The sequence below is a fragment of the Capricornis sumatraensis genome, chromosome 2, assembly GCF_032405125.1.
Source record: "Capricornis sumatraensis isolate serow.1 chromosome 2, serow.2, whole genome shotgun sequence".
NCBI lineage: Eukaryota > Metazoa > Chordata > Mammalia > Artiodactyla > Bovidae > Capricornis > Capricornis sumatraensis.
In genome coordinates this window covers 43,878,706-43,901,191 of record NC_091070.1, presented here as the reverse complement: position 1 = coordinate 43,901,191, position 22,486 = coordinate 43,878,706, and the positions used below count along the sequence as shown (strand labels likewise).

The 22,486-nt window shown below is 36.7% G+C and overlaps 1 protein-coding gene across 6 annotated transcripts in view; it reads left to right on the top strand.

Moving 5' to 3' along the window:
- Positions 1 to 21,380, top strand: part of DMXL2 (Dmx like 2) — a 171,298-nt gene extending 149,918 nt beyond the window's left edge. For 3 of the 6 annotated variants that reach the window (XM_068965082.1, XM_068965081.1, XM_068965078.1), the window contains 15 exons: positions 920 to 1,098; positions 5,466 to 5,596; positions 6,067 to 6,152; positions 6,564 to 6,765; positions 7,782 to 7,899; positions 12,200 to 12,286; positions 12,370 to 12,491; positions 13,655 to 13,793; positions 14,463 to 14,523; positions 14,658 to 14,785; positions 16,369 to 16,446; positions 17,758 to 17,849; positions 18,524 to 18,576; positions 19,995 to 20,212; positions 20,881 to 21,380. In XM_068965082.1, the coding sequence (XP_068821183.1) occupies positions 920 to 1,098; positions 5,466 to 5,596; positions 6,067 to 6,152; positions 6,564 to 6,765; positions 7,782 to 7,899; positions 12,200 to 12,286; positions 12,370 to 12,491; positions 13,655 to 13,793; positions 14,463 to 14,523; positions 14,658 to 14,785; positions 16,369 to 16,446; positions 17,758 to 17,849; positions 18,524 to 18,576; positions 19,995 to 20,212; positions 20,881 to 21,090 (1,904 nt within the window). In that variant the 3' untranslated portion in view covers positions 21,091 to 21,380. Of the gene's footprint in view, positions 1 to 919; positions 1,099 to 5,465; positions 5,597 to 6,066; positions 6,153 to 6,563; positions 6,766 to 7,781; positions 7,900 to 11,344; positions 11,408 to 12,199; positions 12,287 to 12,369; positions 12,492 to 13,654; positions 13,794 to 14,462; positions 14,524 to 14,657; positions 14,786 to 16,368; positions 16,447 to 17,757; positions 17,850 to 18,523; positions 18,577 to 19,994; positions 20,213 to 20,880 lie in introns of those variants that run through there. The other 3 variants (XM_068965076.1, XM_068965079.1, XM_068965080.1) reach the window with 3 other exon arrangements.
- Positions 21,381 to 22,486: the final 1,106 nt, after the last annotated feature.

Here is a 22,486-nt window from a genome sequence, read left to right as displayed (position 1 = left end):
TATGTAAATTCCACCTCAATTAGAAAAAGATAAAAGTGGTATAGCCTAGTGATGGACAGAGTGAAAAGTGGTCATGTTCATCAAAGAGAACTTGAGATAAAATTATTATTTTCTGTAACAGGGAGCCTCAGGAGAGGACCAGGCTGACTTCCTGGATATCTCATATCCAATTAGTCCTGAATTCTTTTGATATTCCTTTTATGTATTTCTCACATCTAAACCTTCCTTTCAGTCTTTACCACCCACTGTGCTAGTTCAGGCTGTACCATCCTCATTGATCGTGCAGATTTTATCTCATCACGTGCCTCATTCAAGATGCCTTCATGAGAATGGCCCACAGGATGAGCTCCCAACTTTCTATCCACAGGCTAGTCCATGCCTAACTCCAGAGTATCCTTGTTACTCCCTTCCCTGACCACCTGTCTGGCAAAAGAAAATTATTCCTCATTTAGCCAAGCCATTGATCATTTGTTTCTGGTGTCAATTTCCTCTTTTCACATTGAGCCTGTGCTTTTCTTTTAAGACATGCTTTGTATCCTGCATATTCATTCAGTGACTCTTTCTTGAACAGCATATCCAGAAATAATCCCTCATGTGCTCTCCTTACTACTTGTTGAATATACATCATTTATTTGATACGTTGTATATAGAATTGCTTGAATCCTTATTCTGTCTATTAATGGCACACAGGCTGCTTCATTGCAAGTTAATCTTTTATAGTCTATCCTCGTCTGTCTCTGTCTTGATTGCTTAAAAACTGATGCAGTGACTAGAAAAGTTTACAAGCACAGATACAAGTAATTTAGTGGAAACTAAAAACATGGCAAGAATGTTCTTTTCAAGGCTGAAAAGAAAGGTCAACTCTTTGAATTAATAATGGAAAATAATGGGATTTTTTTTTCCCTGTCTTTAAATTCAGCACCTCCTGTTCCTTCTGAAGACATAGATAAACACCGTAGGAGGTTTAACATGCGAATGCTGGTCCCTGGAAGACCTGTAAAGGACACTACCCCACCACCTGTGCCTGCAGAAAGACCATCTTACAAAGAAAAGTTTATTCCTCCTGAACTTAGTATGTGGGATTATTTTGTTGCAAAGGTAAGGGGCCTGAGGAATGCATTCTGTATGTCTGTCTGTTTGCATCACATAGGAATGATGGGGCAGCTTCTGGGTTGAATCACCATAGTTTAGACATTTCATCTCTCAACTCCAGAAGCTGAATAATCATTCAGAAATGATCAGACACTTGATATGGTTGAGACAAATTAAAATCATATGGGACCTAAGTATAAACCAGAACTCAGTTTACTAACATAATCAGCATCATCCTTTTCTAGGGACTGGAATACTTGTATCTACCATCTAGCATCCCTTCTGATTGTCAGTAGTTATCTTGGTCAGCATGAAATTAGAGCAGGAGAAGGTGGATGGATATTTGAGAGTTTCATTAGACCATGGGTTTCATGAGGCCCCATGACATATCTGTTTCTCCAAAGCAGAGGGAACTTCTCTGGGGATCAGAATACTCATGGTGACTAGATCCTACATAGTCCCATTTTGTACAGTGCTGGGTGTGTGCTTTTCTGCACTTGGTTTTTTGAGCACTTCACATTCTATTGATAGGTTTCCTTCTTTACCTCTGTTGCATTATAATTCTTCCCACTCCCAAGATTTTTTGGGAGCAAATCCAAACCTGAAATTCCATTCATAAATATTTCATTATGTATTTTTTAAAAAGAAGTGTTTTGAACCAGTAACACATGAGCATTATCTCTCTCTCACACAGACACACACATAAACACTCACATTTACATACACATACACTCACACACGGTTCTTTACTATCAAGTATCCAGAGAATGTTCACATTTTCCCCCATTATACCTTTAATGTTTTTGAACAGTTGGTTTGTTAAATCAGGATCCAGAATGATTCATATATTACAGTTGGTTGATATGTCTTAAAGTCTCTTTTAATCTGTAGGTTCTACCCCACCCCACTTTGTTAAATTTACCCCTGCCCCTTTTTTTTTCCCCAGAATTTGTCATTTAAAAATTTTCAGTGGCTTGCTGATGGCATCCCCGTGTTTGGTCTTTTGACCATATTCCTCTGATTTTCTGTTTTTCTGTAAAGTGAGAGTTAAATTTAGAGACATTATCACATTCCACCATGATTAGGTAGGGAAAACGGAGTACAGGATTTCTTCTTAGCTGGTTTTGTGTATTTCCACCAGGATACATTCTTTTTTGGGATGTTAATTGATGATCTTTGCCTGAATCCATTATCGTAAATTTGGGGAGTTTTATTTATTTGCTGAAATACTTCCTTATTCATCCTATTTGGTTAACCTGAAGTGCATTTTGAAAGAGAAATACAGGATAAATGTTTTATTCTTTGCTTTTTGTACCAGTTTTCAAAGTGATGAGTGATTCTCTAGCATCCTTCAGAGGAAGCAAGTGACTTTTGTTATTATGGATTTAAACATGTTTTATGTATTGAATATTTTAATGCACTGCAGTTTTCCTGTGTAAACATTTTACATTTTGATCCCAAATTAGAGAAAGTACCTCCATGAATAGATACATTTTATAAAGCTGATATTTTTATAATTTTGGAAGCAAGTTAAATTTCCTCATCAAGTATCCAACTATTTCAAATGTCAAGGGCTTGAAGCAAGAATCTGCTGGAAATTTTATAATGCAAATCAAAACTCCAATGATGTATCATCTCACACCAGTCTGAATGGCTATCATCAAAAAGTCTACAATGAGCACTGGAGAGGGTGTGGAGAAAAGGGGACCCTCCTACACTCTTAGTGGGAATGTCAGTTGGTACAGCCACTATAGAGAAACAGTATCCCTTAAAAAATTAGGAATAAAACTACCATATGACCCAACAGTTCCACTGCTGGGCATATACCCTGCTGCTGCTGCTGCTACTGTTGCTGCTAAGTCACTTCAGTCTTGTCTGACTCTGTGTGACCCCATAGACAGCAGCCCACCAGGCTCCCCTGTCCCTGGGATTCTCCAGGCAAGAACACTGGAGTGGGTTGCCATTTCCTTCTCCGATGCATGAAAGTGAAAAGTGAAAGTCAAGTCACTCAGTCATGTCCGACTCTTAGCGACCCCATGGACTGCAGCCTACCAGGCTCCTCTATCCATGAGATTTTCCAGGCAAGAGTATTGGAGTGGGGTGCCATTGCCTTCTCTGCATATACCCTGAGAAAACCGTAATTGAAAAAGATACATGTACCCCAGTGTTCACTGCAGCACTACTTATGATAGCCAGGACACGGAAGCAGCCTAGGTATCCATCGACAGATGAATGGATAAAGAAGTTGTGGTACATGTATACAATGGAGTATTACTTAGTCATAAGAAGGAACACATACAAGTCAGTTCTAGTGAGGTGGATGGACCTAGAGCCTATCTTACAGTGTGAAGTAGGTCAGAAAGAGAAAAATATCTTGTATTAATGTGTGTATATGGAATCTAGAAAGATGTTACTGATGAACCTATTTGCAGGGCAGCAATGGAGACATAGAAAATGGGCTTGTGGACGCAGTGAATGAAGAAGAGGGTAGAATGAATGGAGAGAGTAGTATTGAAACATATTACCATATGTAAGATAGATAGCCAGTAGGAATTTGCTGTCTGGTGCAGGGAGCTCAAACTGGTGCTCTGTGATAACCTAGAGGGTGGGATGTGGTGGCAGGTGGGAAGGAGGTTCAAAAGGAAGGGGGCATTTTTATCTGCCCTACAGATTTTAAGTTTATTAGTTTGAGGCAAATTTTGTTTGTTAAAATCATTTATCATTTGGAAGTCTTAAAAATACTACTTTGTCAATTTTAGATTTTCTCTTTTCTGGTAAGGCTACTTCAGATATAAAAGGTATCAAACTGCCCAAAAATACTTTGGAGCTGTTGCTGCATAGACAGTGTGTCCTTTTAAAGGATCACATTTTGACTTAGCTGATCAAATGTTGAATTTTTAAAAATTATAAAAAAAATAGGTATTAAGAATCTATCTCAAAATGTGAATCATGTGAAATAACTATTCAGTTTGGTGAGTATGTTATAGTTTACATTTTTCCTATTAGCCTTTTGCTGTATTTATTTTTTCATTTTTATAAATAATGCTGAGATTAATAATCTGTTTTGAAAAGCCTATTCACATTCTGATTATGTAATTAAGAAGTACTGGGTCAAAGGCTTTTGATATATATCTCCAGATTACTGATTTATACTCTGAGAATAGTGAGCACACATATGACTTTACTGTCATTAAGTATTCCTTTTTCATTTTTGTCAATTTGGTTAAATTTTTATTTCTTGTTATAGTGATATAAAAATGTTAATGAATCTACAGCCATATTAGGTTTTCTACTTTGAGGCACTGACTTTTCATGTTCTTAACTAAATTATCTATTAGAACTGTAATATTTTTCTTACTTTGAATGAACTATTTATTAAGGATATTAGCAACTTATCTTACTTGTGATACTTTTCCCAGTTTATTTGCCTTTTAATTCTGTTTGTGTTTTTAACATACAGAAGTTTTAAGAAGTTTATTTAGTCATGTCTATCCATACTTTTATAAAATGATGTTACATTGTTTTTAAGCGAAGTTCTTTCCACTAATAAATGTTTGCTTTTGTTATCTTCTCTTCCTTTGTTCCCTCCTCCTCCTCATTCTTTTTAACTTTTAACTCTCCTGTTCATCTAGAGTGAAGTGAGAATCAGACTTTAGTGCCCTCCTTATCCTCTCTTCCCACCCTTACAAGTAGTTGACTCTCCTTCCCTCCCAACAACTTAAGATGTTACCTGTGTCATACTATTAATTTCTTATTTATATACTCTTCTTGGACTATATTTTCCCATCGATCAATTGCTAGACTGCACTTGTTTTAATTACTGATTTTAATATTCACTAAGAAACCTTATCTTTCACTTTAGACAGATTTCTCAGCTAATCTTACCTATTTTTTTCTTCCCTGTGAACTTTACAGTCATTATCAAGTTTCAAAAAAGGGGAAGAAATCCCTGTGGAAATTTTTATTGCAATTACCTAAAACACATAAATTAAAGAATCATTATTTTTAATGCTTCAGTCTCCTTATTTAGATTTTAAAGGGATTTGTAATTTCCTTCACTGTAGCTCTCACAGTTTTCATCAAGTTTTTCCTTTGGTATTATGTTTCTTAATTACTTTTTTTTCTTCGGAGTTTTTGAACTAGTTGTTGCTGATATATAAGAAAAAGACTATTAATTTAAAAAATATTTGTGTTGTATGTAGCTGTTATTGAATCTGAGAGTTTTAACTTGGTTTCTTGACTTGCCCAGGTCTAGTATAATTTTCAAAAGAAAATTTTAATTTTGATTGACACCACTTTATTAAGTGGCTCATTAAGTTAGGATAAAAATAACCCAATTATACATTCAAAAATAACTTCACATTTTATTGCAGCCATTTCTCCCTTTGTCTGATAGTGGAGTTATATATGATTCTGATGAAAGCATTCATAGTGATGAAGAAGAAGATGATGCTTTTTTTTCAGATATACAGATACAGGAGCACCAAGACCCTAACTCCTATAGGTAAATGAGGCTTTCTTCTTTTTCTTTCTGCCTTTTCTTTTGTAAAAATTCCTGATATTACTGGTTTTAAGCAACATTACTGTTATATCATGAATTTATACAAGAATTGACTTATACTTTCAGATTAGGAATTCTTTACTTTTGAGGTAAATTGCTAGATAGTAGAGTATTTCACATCTTGTTTCAAAGAATAGCTGGCAAAAACATTTTTAGTGAGAAAAAAATACGTAATTTATTGATATGCTGTTAGATTCCATGTGGCTGTGTAATAAAACCCTTTCCATTGTTGCATATCTTTTATTTTCAGATACTGCACTGCAAAAGTACTATTTTTTTTTTTAATAGTAAATGGTTAGGAAAAAACAGCTTATTTTCTGGGTGGGAGATTGGGCCAAACAATTGACACAGTACTGTGTTCTCATGATTTTAGTTTTCAGTTAAGGTGAATTTTTTTTATTCTGTTCGAACAGCTGGGCTCTTCTACATTTGACAATGGTTAAGCTTGCACTTCACAATGTCAGGAATTTCTTTCCCATTGCTGGATTGGAATTTTCTGGTAAGTTTGGAATTTGAAAATTAATGCTAATAATTACCAAGTTTCTTGTTACAAGATCCATATAAAAGAACTGAAAAAAAAAAAAAAAACTGCATTGGAGATGTTATGAGGTGTCTTGTTTATCTTAGGTTCCAGTGTGTGGTTTTTAGTTCACATGGCAAGAATTACTGACTACCTGGAAGGTTGGAAGAAAAAGCAGGAAACCAGCCTGTAGAAGCGGAACATTTTCTCAGCTCATATTAGAAGGCTGGTCTTTTGTTCAAAGCATTAATAATCCAAATGATGTTAGATTAACATTTTCAGATTTATTTCTATTTTCAGATGTTTCGGCTCTAACAATTTGGATTTTGTAAATATGTGGGGATGGTCAACATCTTTAATCAAAGTAAAACATATCCTATTACATTTTAGAGTTGCCTGTAACATCACCATTAGGTATTGCTGTGATTAAAAACTTGGAGAATTGGGAGCAGATCTTACAAGAGAAAATGGATCATTTTGAAGGTCCTCCCCCCAACTATATCAACACATATCCAACTGACCTTTCAGTTGGAGCTGGACCAGCTAGTCTTCGAAATAAAGCAATGCTAGAACCTGAAAATACTCCATTCAAGTAAGAATTCTCTTATAATGCTAATAAGGGTAGCTTGGCTTAACCTTTCTGGAAGACAGTTTGGCACAATATTATGCCAGTAGCCTTTAAACCATGCATGACCTTGAATTTGCAATCCTGTTTCTAGCAGTATATGCCAAAGAAAATATCTGAATTCTGGATAGAAAATTATTTTTCTCCTATTACGTATACTTCAATAGACAATTTTATAATCAGGAAGAAACCTTTATTTTTGTCATCATTTTAAGAAGTCTTAAATGCTTTGGGATAACAGTGTACATATGCAAATAAGATGCTACTGACCTTTTGTCTGTAATTTAATGCTAAACACAGTAAGGTTTTTTTATTGATGTTTTGATCTTCTATCTGTTCATCTGTGTGCTATGTGCTTAAGTCACTTTAGTCATGTCTGACTCTTTACTGGCCCATGGACTATATCCCACCAGGATCCTTTGTCCATGGGATTCTGCAGGCAAGAATACTGGAATGGGTTACCATCCCTTCCTTCAGGGATCGAACCTCTTATTTCTTGTCTTTTGGCAGATGGGTTCTTTATTGCTAATGCTACCTGGGAAGCCCCTTTTGATAAGCAGCATCCCGTTTTTGAGGCAGCTGGCTATGATGTAGAGTATTGCTCATAAACTTGAAAGAGCAAGGATTTTTAGTTTGTTAGGCTGTTAAAAATTAAATGTGGGACTTTATATTCATTGGTGATATGCTATAACCATCAGATCCAACCTAAAGGATAATTTAAAAAGAGAATAAAAAGAGATTCATTTGACTCTCAGCTCAGCTTGTCCATGTGGAGAATCATCAATTAGAGAATTAATTGCCAGATGAAGGAACAGTTTATAGAACTAAAAATTCAAAGTGAAACATTAAATTTTGTTGAGCTTAATGCTATATTTTCTTTGCAACAATGAAGGTTTTAAAAAATTATCTGCAAATAATGAAACATTTTCTATATACTAAAATAGTGTGATACATTGTTTTTGTTTTTTTTTATTTTTAACTAGATCCCGAGATTCTTCTGCACTTCCAGTCAAACGACTTTGGCATTTCCTTGTTAAACAAGAAGTACTTCAAGAGACATTCATGAGATATATTTTCACTAAGAAAAGAAAGCAGAGTGAGGTATTATGGGAAAAAAAATCTCTCATAATTTTCATTTAGTTTTAACATTTCTAATGATTCTAGTGCTTGATTTATTTGAAATTTACTTTTGGTTTGAACTCATTATCTTTCATACATCATAGGTAACATTGTACCAAACTTCAGATAATTTTTATTTCATAACAATGAAACAGCATAGGTCCTTGGATAAATCCTGTATAATTAAATGAAAGTTGATATGTCCTTTCTAATATTTGCCATTGGGATTTTACATGTAACAAACATTGTGAGGGATGGCTTAGGGAATTTAATATATAAATGAGTATACTCTATGTTATGATTCTCCAAATATCATTTAATTGAAAATACAGCATAACCCTTTATTTACTTAGCATTTAGAAATGAACAGGATAAACTGTAGAAGCAACAAACTCAAGATAATTTTGTGAGAGAGATTAAACTACAGAAATACCAAATGTGAGATGAAGGAGATTACTTTTAAAAAGTGAGGCAGAGATTCTACATTGCATGGTGATTTTTAAGCTAAATATAAATTAGTAATGTAATGCCATACAGGGTTCAAAAAGAACCATGAATTTGAGAGAGTGGCACTTTCAACCTTAAAATGATCTCGTTATAAAATGAGGGGTACACAGATGGTTTATATAAGCATTTCAGTCCATTTGGTTATTTAATGAGCTAATGAGCGATTTGAAGAGTGTTCTGAGTGTAAGATGTGATTAAAGATTTGGCAAAAACAGTGAGAAAAGAAAAATGAATTATATTTCACACCAAGAGGGAAACTAACCATGTGGTTTAGTTTCCCAATGTAGAAAATAGAATTGCCTCTCAAATGTTCCCCATGCCTATGGCAGCAGAACCAAACTCATTGTTTTCATTAATCATTCACTCAGTTGGATGGCCATTGTGGTCAGTTCTGGTCAACAGTCATTTATTTTTTTGTGGATTTAAAAATTATGTACTTAAGTGAGGAACTGGAGGAATGAAGTATAGGGATTCTTTTGTGTCTTATAAGCTTTTTTGATAACAAAAGACCCCAATGGTATGGAAATTATTGATGTAGGGTTTTGTTGAGGGAACCCCAGAGCTAAATTCATTTCCTTTCATTTAATCTGTTGTTTACTGCATTTTCTGTAGTGATACTGAGTCCAAATCCCATAAAATAAGATATAGAAAGTCTAAGAAATAGATTTAAGATAAAAGATATTGCTTAATTAGAGCTCTGTTATTCATAGAAAGCCAGTTTAAGCCAGTTTATTGAAGGATCAATTTTCTGAGTGTTCTTCAAATTATTGACTGATTTCTTAAAAGTATGCTTTAGTTGTTCATAAGGTTTCTGGCAGTTTTGTTTTGTTGAATCATCAGAGCCTCAGAGTGTTGTGGGAAGCCAGGGTCAAGGTTGATTGGACCCTCAGTACTTGTCTTGTGATTCAGGATCTGTTGTCTCCTTTCTGGTTTCCCTCGTTCTTAACAAAAGTCTCCCCGATTCTGCCCCTTACCTCCACTTCTCTGTATCCCTCCATCTCTCTGCTCTTGGAATCAGCAGGCCAAGCTGTATGTACTATTCTGTTTTTCTACCAGAAGAGGCTCTCCAGGTACAGGGACGTGGGACAGACATAAATGGAACATTTCTTAAAATGCTGTTTATGTAAGTGTTGGTTGGCTCCAGCATGGGAAGTACGTGGCTGGGGGTTTACATGGAAGAATTTTTATCATGTACCCTTTTGTACCTTTGAATTTAAATTGTTGAATGAAATCAGTATCTTGTTCGTGCTTCGTGTTCAGTCACTCAGTCGTGTCTGACTGTGACTCCATGGACTATAGCCCACCAGGCTCACCTGTCCCTGGAATTTCCCAGGCAAGAATACCGGAGTGGGTTGCCATTTCCTCCTTCAGGGGATCTTCCCAACCCTGGATCGAACCCCCACCTTGAGTGTCTACTGCATTGGCAAGTGGTTCTTTATCACTGTGCCACCTGCGAAGCCCAGTGTCTTGTTCAGTACTGTCCAGTAGAACTTTCTGTGATGATGGAAATCTGTATCTGTTCTTTACAGTATAGTAGTCATCAGCCACATGTGGTTATTGAGCAGCTGAAATATGGCTAGTGTGATTGAGGAACTGAATTTTTAATTTTGTTTAAACAGCCACATATGGTTAGTGGCTACTGTGTTGAAAGCACAGATCTGCTGAAAAAATGGTTTTCATTTATGAAAAAACATTATAAAAACAATGTTAAGGCTGTTAGGACAAAATGAAATTGGTAATTCAGAAATATGCAAAATTTATTAAAACTACCCATATAATAAGAGTGGTTTATCTTTTTTGATTATTAAATAGGATATTGGTGGTCTATATGTTTGGTAAATCTAGTGAATTAATTACCAAAATTGACAAAATAATCCTAAGAATGCTAAAATGTTGGCTAATTTTTTTAAATCACAATAAAAATAAAATTCTGAGAAATGCTGAAATTTTAGAATCACTAGAAGATATGTTTACTCACTGAGTATGTTAGAGACTACTCTACAGAACAAGTCTCTGTGAAATCGGTAAGTGTGGAAAGCTTAGCCCCTTGATTAAAGGTAGATAGGGTCTTCAGCAGTTGGCTTCTGCTGAGTCACCCTCTGCACACATGTCCCATTCCTTCAGCGTCAGCTGCAGCAGCCCTCGGGCAGTCACAGAAGGCGTGGGGTGTTGGGCATGTTGGCTAGAGAAGCAGGCACTTCAGGAAGTTTTGGTATTAGGAGGAATATGTTGCTGCGATGAAACCTTCAGAGGTTTCCACAGCAGAGCAGAAATACCACTTCTGATTGTAGGCATCCCTAATGGCCCCGTCATCAACCAGGAGCAAAGTTATTTGTGTGATTTCTTTACCAAGTCTTAGCTCATCAAACATGTACTTGTAAGGAGAAAAATCCAAGATTATGTGTAGTAAATGGTTGATGTGAATTTTAATCCTTGAATCTCTCTTCATGGATATATTCCTTCTGAGTAAGAATGAAATAATTATCAGTACTTTTAATCTGTGTTTTGGAAAAGTTTTCATTTTTTACTTGAAATAAACGCCTATAAGGATAGGAATCTATAAAGTAGAGAATGCATCTGCTTGTGTAAATAGGTTTTATTTTTCAAAATTTTGGGTTTTTTTGAGTTTACAGTTAGAACTTCCAAGTTATGTAACTGACATACAAATAATGAATTTAATGAATTTTTATTTTGAAATTGCTTTTAAATGTATGATACATAAATTTTGCATGTTTTGTGTTGTGTTTTATCTGATATCACATTTTACTCAGTTTAATTCTTAATGTTGTGCTTGTAAATTCATTTTTACCATCTTTAAGTGATGGAGTGTCCATTTCAATTTGAAGATTTTCTTTTTTTTTTTTTATAATTCCGTTTCATGCGTGTGTTTTGCATTTGTGACGATGTGGTGTTGTTTAAGTCTATAGAAGAACATGTGGAGCAGGTCAAACAAAACTGCGTAGCAGAAGATTGCCACATCAAGGTAGTGTTCCATGCTCTCAAATTTAGCTCATTCTTTAAAGTTCAAGGAGCTAACCCCACATCTCTGATACTAACCATGATTTGCCCAGCTGGCTAACTAGTCAGAGTGCTCATTGCTCCCACACACCTCAGTGGCACAGGGTAGGAGATGCTCCACTGTGTCAGGCTTGAGCTCTCTTGCAGTTGGTTCTTCTCCTTGTTGCTTCCTGTCCCGTCTTCACTTCTGTCCCTTTTCAAAATCTATTCTAAAGCATGATTGTTTTATGTTTCCTCCTTCTTGATTCTGCCTCTTGTTTCCTTCCTGTCACCTTTGACTCTAAGCATAACACTTTCCTCTCATTCATCTCCTTCATTCCTTTCTAACTGTTCTTCTCTCCAACTTCTTACTCCTATCTCATCACCCTTATTTAAAAATATTTCATTTCTTACATGATTCCATTGTCTTTCTGTGTCTTTTTCTCTCACATTCTTGCTGCTGTATCTTTGTGCACTTTGGGAAGAGACAAGAGACACATTTTCTGTTATAAACACTAATGAAAATTATGTTAGCTAATCTTTTGTGACAGTTACTCAGTATCCTGTAATCAAATGGAAATTTTGTAATTGGGGTGATTACAGGCATCAGAGAATCAAAGCTAATTCCACATTTAATTATCAACACACTAAAATTACTGGTACCTTCTTTCTTGCTGCTGCTACATTTTCTTCTTGTCCTTTAAAGTTTTGTGGGATATACATGTATCTTTATAAAGCTGTGCTGTGACAACTAAAACTGCTGACATGTGTCTTGTAGGTTGAAGCTGATCTGGGCTATCCAGGCGGAAAGGCAAAAATCATTCATAAAGAGTCAGATATGATCATGGCATTTTCCATTAATAAGGTAAATGCTTCAGTCATTATGAAGAATGTAGTACTTTGATTTAGTGAAATTGCTTAGTTATTGACTCCGCCTTTGCTTTATAGGCAAACTGTAATGAAATTGTTTTGGCTTCAACACATGATGTACAAGAGCTCGATATTACTTCTCTACTGGCCTGTCAATCATACATATGGATTGGAGAAGAATATGACAGAGAATCCAAAAGGTTTGCTTACCTTATGTAGTCAATTTATTTATTTATTTTTAACACCAAAAACATTTTGCATGGGGTATAGTAGTCAATTTTAAATATAGCTTTCTTCAAAGAGTCTATTAAATGGTTATGCTTGTGATTTGAATTGTCTTGAAAACTATGTGTGTCTCTCTCCCTTCATTTGAGAAGGAGACAAACATAATTGGTTTAGCTACCAATAAAAGGCTCTCCTTTACTTCAGTGTACAAAGTACTCCTACTTCTTCCATTAGACCCTGAGCTATTCCTAGGGTTTGAGTCAGAAAAATCCTCAAAGCCTAATGCTAATTACTGACATTTAAATCCAAAGAAATGTCAGAAATTTACACAGTGGTAAATAAATTTAGCTGATTTGGATAATTACTGTAAAAAGCAGAATATACAAATATATTAAGTAGACTGAGTCATATTTACTAATTTTCAGTGTTTCTTCTTATCTCCTTATAAGCATACTTTTTTTTTTTAAGATAAAAATGTAGACAGCCTTACTTTTCAGTAAAACTCTGGACACTGCACCAAGAGTGCAGGAACACTTTCCTATTTTGGGGTGTCTCCTCCACGTTTGCCCTCCCTCTTCTTTTCTCCAGACTCTTGGAAATTTTATGTACTGGGAATGGTGCCAGGATAGCCTCTTCCACTGTTCTGGTTCTCACCTGTTAGTATAGAATATAACTAAGTTGCAGTCATACTTCAGGATAGATGGAACTGTGTTATATAACAATTAAAAATTAACATTTTAATGTGATAACTAATACCTCACTCTAGGAAAACTTTTAACTCAGATTTCTTTAAAATGTATGAATTTTATAAATGGGTATCTGTACTTGAGAACATACAATCTTTTTCTATACAGGATAAAAAGCCAATCTGTATTAAATACTTCAAAACAAACATTTGCTCTAATTTGTACAACAAAATTCCCCCAAACATTTAACTTACATTTTGCCTAAATGCAAAAAGTTAACCAGTACTAAAATTGGCGATGATTAGGACTTGTACCTAAGTTTTCCTCATGGATATTTATTCATTTTATTTTTTTAAAATAGAGACTGTCCTTTGGGTAGATAAAAAGGTCTGTAATTGGAATTTGTGTTGAAAAATGGAACTTTCACAGTAACACACGAATGTTTTCCACAGTTCAGATGATATTGATTACCGTGGTTCCACTACAACTCTTTATCAACCCACTGCAACATCCTATTCAGCAAGTCAGGTGCATCCATCTTCATCTCTGCCATGGCTGGGCAGTGGACAGACTAGCACTGGAGCTAGTGTGGTATGTCATTTACTATTAGGTATGGTTTCTGGATATGGACTCGCTCAAAAATAGGTTTAAGTGACTTTGACATTGGAATGGTGGGCTGCAGATCGGAGCCCTGACCAGTAGTCAGTACACCACAGTGACGATAGCTAGCATGCTATGAGTTTGTCTCAGGTGCATGCTTTTTTTCTCATAACAACCTAGGTGATTTTCATTTTATAAATGAGCAAACTGAGAGGCACATGGTGGTAAACAGAGACGAAAAGGAATTCGTGTCTACTCTGTGTTTGAAAAGTGCACCAATAACATTATTGTTAATCATGGTAGTCAAGGGGTCCCATTCTCATGTTCTGCTCTGAAGAATCTGGAGATAGTTCTGATTGTCCTCAGGGACGGGCACTTGGAGGAGAGTTCCCTTGATCCATAGATGAAGCCTCTCGGTGTCCTCACAGTCCACACAGACCAGGGCCAAGCCATCAAGTGACTGTGCTTCCCCAGCCTGTTCAGACAAGTGTCATGTATTTAGGGGGTCAGAAAATCCACAACAGGGTTTATTTCAGTAATAATCCAGTGTGAGAGAATAAATGTTATTAGAATTTTAGAATTAGATGTGGACTGAAGCATATCCTTCCTTATTTCTTCTGTGATGCCACAATATAAATTCATTTTCATCTTCTTTTAAAGCTTATGAAAAGAAATCTCCATAATGTTAAAAGAATGACGTCACACCCAGTCCATCAGTACTGTAAGTGTTTTATTCATCAACAAAGAACTGTGAGTGGCTTCTGCCATTCTGAAGCTGGCTTTTAGAATTGGAAGCATTGGAACCCTTTCTGTAGCTTTATGTCTTAAGTTTTTGCTTTTCCTCTTGTGTCTCAGATCTTACAGGTGCTCAGGATGGCAGTGTACGAATGTTTGAGTGGACACGACCTCAGCAGCTTGTCTGTTTCCGCCAAGCCGGCAATGCAAGAGTCACCAGATTATATTTTAATTCACAGGGCAACAAGGTTAGTTCTAGGGGGTTACTACTAAATTCATTGGAAAGTAATTGTGAGTATTTATGCATAAATGGCTAGTAAAGCTACATCTAAAAACAAATTCAGTCACTATAAATTTAAGCTTAGCAGGCAGTTTAGTTTTGGGGGGCTCCAAAATCACTTCAGATGTTGGCAGCAGCCATGAAAGTAAAAGACACTTGCTCCTTGGAAGAAAAGCTGTGACCAACCTACACAGCATATTAAAAAGCAGAGACTTCACTTTGCTGACAGAGGTCTGTCTAGTCAAAGCTATGGTTTTTCCAGTAGTCATATATAGATGTGAGAGTTGGACTATAAAGAAAGCTGAGTGCCAAAGAATTGATGCTTTTAAACTGTGGTGTTGGAGAAGACTCTTTAGTGTCTCTTGGACTGCAAAGAAATCCAGCCAGTCTATGCTAAAGGAAATCAGTCCTGAATATTCATTGGAAGGACTGATGCTGAAACTCCACTCATTTGAAAAGACCCTGATGGTGGGAAGGATTGAAGGTAGGAGGAGAAGGGGATGACAGAGGATGAGATGGTTGGATGGCATCACCGACTCGATAGACATGAGCTTGAGCAAGGTCTGGAAGTTGGCGATGGACAGGGAAGCCTGACGTGCTGCAGTCCATGGAGTCACAGAGGGTGGATACAGTGAACAACTGAACTGAGGCAGTTTGGTGTTTGTTTATGTAGCCCTTTGGCTCTCAATAAGAGCATAAATCCACAGAATTTTGTGTGCATCAATTAATTATCCACTTACAGATACACTAAATATTCTGTGATTGTAAAGAATTCTGTTTTTGTTGCATGTATTGATGGTGCCCCTGTGTGAAGTTAGGCACCTGAGAGAAACCAGGTTTTTTTTTCCTCCCCTAAATTATACTACAGAAATTTGGAATAAAGCAGTGAAATAGGCATGGAAAAGCCTTGAAAAGGTGGCAGGATATCTGCAGTACTTGGGGTTTCCTGAGACCAACCTAGACAGCATATTAAAAAGCAGAGACATTACTTTGCCAACAAAGGTCCGTCTAGTCAAGGCTATGGTTTTTTCAGTGGTTATGTGTGGATGTGAGAGTTGGACTGTGAAGAAAGCTGAGCGCCGAAGAATTGATGCTTTTGAACTGTGGTGTTGGAGAAGACTCAAAATGAGTCCTGAATAGTCATTGGAAGAACTGATGCTGAAGCTGAAACTCCAATACTATGGCCACCTGATGCGAAGAACTGACTCATTGGAAAAGACCCTGAGCTGGGAAAGATTGAGGGCAGGAGGAGAAGGGGATGACAGAGGATGAGATGGCTGGATGCCATCACCGACTCGATGGACATGAGTTCGGGTAAACTCCGGGAGTTGATAATGGACAGGGAGGCCTGGCGTGCTGCGATTCATAGGGTTGCAGTCTAGAGTCAGACACGACTGGGCGACTGAACTGACTGCGAACTACAGCAGCAGGAACATACGTACAGGCAGGATGTTGGTAAAGTGGGACTGAGTGACTCTTCTCTTGATAAGTGATTTTGACTTTGACATGGCTACTCAGAAGCTGTGTTTAATATTCACACTATTCTTACAGTGTGGTGTTGCGGATGGAGAGGGTTTTCTGAGTATCTGGCAAGTAAACCAGACTGCATCAAATCCTAAACCTTACATGGTAAGTATCACTCAGTATTCCCAGGGTACGTGCAGAGGCTGCCTTGTTTGTGAAGTGTTTGTTTCAGACAGCAAATCCCACTGGTAGATCTTTTGGGAAAGGGACCACTCTGCCAGGAATCATAGCCCAGCACCCATCATTGCCCTCCTTCTAGATCAGAATAACCAAAACTGTGGTTTTCACAGCCTCAAGGATGACCATTGTATTTGAAAATTTTTAGGGACCTTCCCTGTGTGTAGTACTATTTAGGATACATTTTTATTATACTTTCATCCATTTTGAAATCTATAACTTCCTAATGATAGAATTTTATAGTGATTCATTTTAGGTACTATAATAAGAACCAGACAGTTCCATGCATGCCACAGTGCCACGGTTTACTTACTAGATTTTAAAATAACCAATCCCCATAGGTGACTTCATCCATTAATCCAAATCCCATTTCAGTCATTTGATGATGCAGCTGAGCATGTCTGGAGATGATTCTCTTAAATAAATACATATAGACTGTGTCATAAAATCTTTATAGAAGTGGAAGTGACCTTCAATCTACCCTCTGGTCTTTGTCATTTCTGTAATATACCAAAATAATTCCAAACAGAAAAATGTCTATTTTATTTTAAATACCCTGCTCCTTCTCCTGACTCCTCACCTCCAAGTTTCTGTTCTTCCACACCTGATCCAAAAAGGAGAATCATGTCTGTCTCAGTAAGTGGTTTGCTACAGCTCTGGAACATCTTCAGGCAGTCTTGGGCAACCTTAAACCTGTGCATTATTTTGCAGGACCACTTTTACTTTGTTTTTTTTTTATTATTGCTCTTTACCTGGAGTAAAGGCAGGGCCCACAGAGGTGGTATTAAGGTTATAGTTTGACTTGAGTCCTTCAGGTCTAAGACTAGATGGGCATGTAGGAGTTGTTCGTCTTTGGGTGGTGGCTGTTTGTTATGATTTAATGTTATTAAAGCTTATTAAATGTATTTGAGATAAGCGCTAAAATTGCCTGGGCCCTTAATTAAATTGCTTGCTTAAATTCATGTACTTGTTCTATCCCTTTGTTACATAATCTTAAAAAAAGTTGGTTGTTTTTACTAGCTTGTTTGATACTAGCCAAATAATGTGCAGATGACAGCAAATCCTATCATTTACTCTTTATTCTAGATTTTAAAAACTGTCTCCAGCTTTTGCATGTAGTAAATGATTAGCAGAACTCTGTGTGTGTGTGTGTGTGTGTGTGTGTGTGTGTGTGTGTGTGTGTGCTTACCACATCTTACTGGGTTCTGAGATAACAGCAGCTGCACTTCGTCCCTACAGAGCTGGCAGTGCCACAGTAAAGCCACAAGTGACTTTGCATTTGTTACCTCTTCAAGTCTAGTTGCCACATCTGGACACTCCAATGATAACAGGTAGGTTGACAAAGATGCAAACCAGAAATAAGCCTATTTTAGGCAGAAAGGCACTCTTGCTAGAAAGTATGGATTTCTATATTTAGTCAGGTTTTTCAACCTCAGAAATACAAAAACTTTGTTACAAATTCTTTTGAGCAGCTTTCCTTATCAGAAACAGGCCAAAATTACTCCCAATGTAATCTACTAATAAGTATGTGGAATTCTTTTTAACTGGTATTAAATACTGGCAGATTTTTGAGACTCTGTAGCATTCTCAACATTTTCTTTGCCTTCGATTGTTTTCATTGGCAGCATGTGCCCATGAATGATACCTCTCATTTCCCTGTGGTGTTGATGCCCAGGGATAGAGAAGTGTTTCTTCCACTCAGGAAATAATGTCTCATTTTCCCTGGAGTAATAATGGAAAAGAGAGAGGGCCAGGAGATGAGATGGGGACGAGTCAGGTGGGACCATGTGAGACACAGAACCCTGTAGTTTGAAAAGGATAGACTCTTGGAAGAGATATATTCTCAGTCTTAACCTCTACCCTCATCCTAGTTGAGAATCACTGCTTTATAAATGTAAGTGAACCAAAAAACCATAAGACTCAATAAGTGAAAATATTTGATGTAAAGACATAGTTTATCCCAGTGATGACTTAGAACAACTTGTCTATGATGTATTTTTATTAGAAATGTATGCCTCTGGGACACATTGATAACACCCGGAAACAGCCTCATTCATGGTGAGTCAACTCTTCGATTTTCATTATGCTATGAAAGAGTGCTTTCCTGGTTTTAACTAGTAAGTTCAGTGTGTATAGTTTGTTCATGGGTTAAAAATGGAGAAATATATAGAATGAATAAAATTCTAAAAGCTAACTGGAATGCTGGCTGGCTTGCTGAGGTAAATATGTATGGTCACAGACATCCAGCTAGGCTAGAATAATCTTTGTGTTGTATTCCCTTCAGAAAATATAGTATGGGGAGTGGTGCTACTAACAAGTCTTCCCAGATGGTGCCAGTGGTAAAGAGCCCACCTGCCAATGCAGCAGTCACAGGAGACAAGAGTTCAATCCCTGGGTTGGGAAGATCCCCTGAAGGAGGTCATGGCAATCCACTCCCGTTTTCTTGCCTGTGGAATCCCACGGACAGAGAATCCTGGTGGGCTTCAGTCCATATGGTCGCAGAGTCAAGGCTGTTGAAGGATTTAGTGGCAAAGTATTTATTGAGCTCAACAGAAATGAGATCATATTTTAAAGAATTAAACCTAACCATAAAATGAAAGTTAACCTTATGATGAATTAGAAGTATGAACAATGCCAATTGAACATTATTCCTTTTGTGACAGTGTTTCCAGATTGCCATCCAAAAGATCAGTTTTCCACACAATGCCACCAAAAATGCTCAAAGCTCTAGTAAGTTTTGAGTTAAACAAAGCTAGGTGGACTTAAAAAAAAAAAAGATTTCTTTTACAATGAAGATGTATTATTTGAGAGATGTAATTTTCAATTTTGATTGAAAAATTCTTTTTTTTAGTGAATAATTATTAACATCTTTTAAATTAAGGCTTTATTCATATTAGAATGCAGAGAGTCCCAGGAAGGATAGCTTCTTAATTTGTAGCTGGCCGTTTTCACACTAGTGTAGTTTTAATTACTTCGTTAAGAAGAATAGTTGATTTACAATGTTAATTTCTGCTATATAGCAAAGAGATTCAGTTGTACCTACATTCTTTTCCATTATGGTTTATCACAGGATATTAAATATGGTTCCCTGCGCTCTAGACAATTTTTGATGAGGCTTTGTATATGGACAGGGACTGTGAAAGGGTGAATACTTGTCATGGTGGGTATTAGTAAAGACATCAAGTATCGCTGAGAAGCTTGTTCTCCTCTGTATTTTGGCTTCTGCATTCTTAAGAGACAGTATAGCTTAGTTAGAGCTTAAACTTCCTGTGTATATGTGTGTTTGCATACTGAGGTTATGAATAAGAAGTTTTTTCCTGTCAGTGCTTGCAATCTTTTTACTTTGATCATGATTATAGAAATTTAGAAGGGAAACTGTGGCAGTAATTTCTGTATTACTGAAATCTGTATTTAAAAATTACCAGCAGTGCCAAAGTAGACATGGTTTGGGAAAGGCTCTTGATGTTTCTCTTCAGGTTTCACATGCCACGATCATGGTGCCACGGTGCTTCAGTATGCACCAAAACAGCAACTGCTCATATCTGGAGGCAGGAAAGGATACATCTGCATTTTTGACATCAGGCAGAGACAGCTAATGCACACATTCCAGGCGCATGACTCTGCTATTAAGGCACTGGCTCTCGACCCCTGTGAGGAGTATTTTACTACAGGTTCAGCAGAAGGTAACATCAAGGTGAGTCGGTATGAGAGATGTGCAAATGTGCTTTTATGTTTATCTTCTATCAAGGCTGATTGGGAAGGGAAACCACAGCAAAAAACTCACCACCCTCTTTGTGTGAACACTGTCTCTTCCTTCCTTCTTTCCTTCTGTGTGGTTCTTGTTAGGACCTAGAAAACCAGATGAACTCAGTATACTCTCAGGTCATTAAAAAGCTTTAAGGAACTCTATGTGTTTAATTAACGCAAGGAGTTTCTGGGGACCTCCTCCCCTCTCCCCATTTCTGTCTCCAGTCCCTGACTCTGTTTTGCACAGTTGAGGTTTCCAGATAAGTGAGGCAGTACTGTTCTTTTATACTGCCCCAGGGCCAAAGCTTAGTATGTTAGGAATGTATTTAATTGAACTAGAGATGGGGTTATATATGGTTAATATGAAATAAGAGGATGTGAAAAAAAGGAATTTGAAAGAAGGTACAGGGAACTGTAAGGATAGTAAATGAGCCCTGTTGAGTGGTGTTTCTAATTAAATAAGCTGTTGGGAAGGAGGTAGTTGAGGGGGAAGTTTGGGCTTTAAAGAGGTCATTTGGGTTGGGAGAACATAAGTGAAGGCCATGTTTTTGAAAGTTTCTCATCTCTTTCTGAAAAGACTTACACTTTTTGTTTTCACGTTTTCCTCTAAACTAGGTTTGGAGATTGACAGGCCATGGCCTAATTCATTCATTTAAAAATGAACACGCTAAACAGTCCATATTCAGGAACCTGGGGGCTGGAGTGATGCAGATCAACATCACCCAGGGCAACCGGATCTTCTCCTGTGGGGCAGACGGGACATTGAAAACCAGGGTTTTGCCCAGTGCTTTTAACATCCCTCATAGAATTCTTGACATTCTGTAGGCTTAAAGGTTGGGGCTTTATTTTTATAAACACTTCAGTTAAAAACACCCTGCAGAAATTATTAGGCATTTCTGCTTTCCAAGCAGTTGTTTACCCACTGAAAACAATACAGAGAATCTCTGTGTAGAATCTGATCGAAGGTGAGTGTTAGGCCGAGTTGTGCCTATGTGGGCTGGTAGAATGACTGTGCATGTAACCTTTTATCATGCTGACAATATTTAAATAAAGCAAAAACCTAATATTGTATGAAGGTAGCTATTCTTTACAGCATTTAGCAAACCTGACTCAGAAAACAATCAAGGTTAGAAGTTAGCCTGTAACTAAGTTATAATAATGAGAAGACTTTTACACCAAATCTAGGAAGAAAATGTTGCTGTTTCAGGTTTTTCTTCCTATTCTTACCACTGATTGTAGCATGCCTGCAGTCTCCTTTGTTGAATGAAGAACAGTCATAAGGAGTTTGAAGCTCCAGGTCACCAGAAACACTCTAAGCTTTGGAGCCATGTTCAGTGACTAGTTCTCTGCTGTGAGAGGTTGTTCCCATTCTTTCCTGCTGAATATTTTTCCTTTTAGTGTTTATACTGAGCTAGTACTGTAATTTGCAAATGAGTGCAAATTTAAATGCAATGTTTTCCTTACAGTTTGCACATTCACGTTTTTTGGACTGCTAGTTTTTCTATTTAAATATTTGCCTTCATGTTAGGAATGTAATAGTTGGACATGACATATTTGTAGTTAACCAAATCATACCAAGTTAATAATTCTTTTTTTAGTCCAGTTTAGTACTTTTTCTTTTCACTCTTCAAGGTTAAACACCCACAACATTTGAAGGGTATGTTGAAACTACACCAGTAGAGCATTTCATATCATAATTAAAATGAATGTTAGGCTTTTTGTGGCCAATTAATAGTTGATGAGATTGGTGATATTATTTATTATCACAGCCTATTGTATAAACTATGCAGAGTTAAATATTATTTGCTTGAAAAATATTAGCCAGTGTTGTCATATTTTGATGTACTTCTTGGTTATGACCAAACATATGTTCTTGAAATATTGAAACCAGTGTCTGTGTGTTTAAATGTTTACCAGCAAATTGTCTCATCATGTTAATGAGAATGTTTAATGCCTGTGCAGTAAATAGTAACATATAATGGCATCAAAGCACCTTTCTCTGAAGGCAGTGTGGTATTTAGGCTGTGAAATACATATGTAAAAGAAAAATAAATGTTATTTGTTAGAGTTTTATCTCAGTTTGGTGTGGCATTCTTTGGTAATATTTATAACAGTTGAGATCATTTTAACTTTAATAAAACTTTGCTTAACTATTGGAAAATTCTTAAGATATTGGGCAGTTCATTCATTTACAAATATTTACGAGTGCCTTCTATATGAG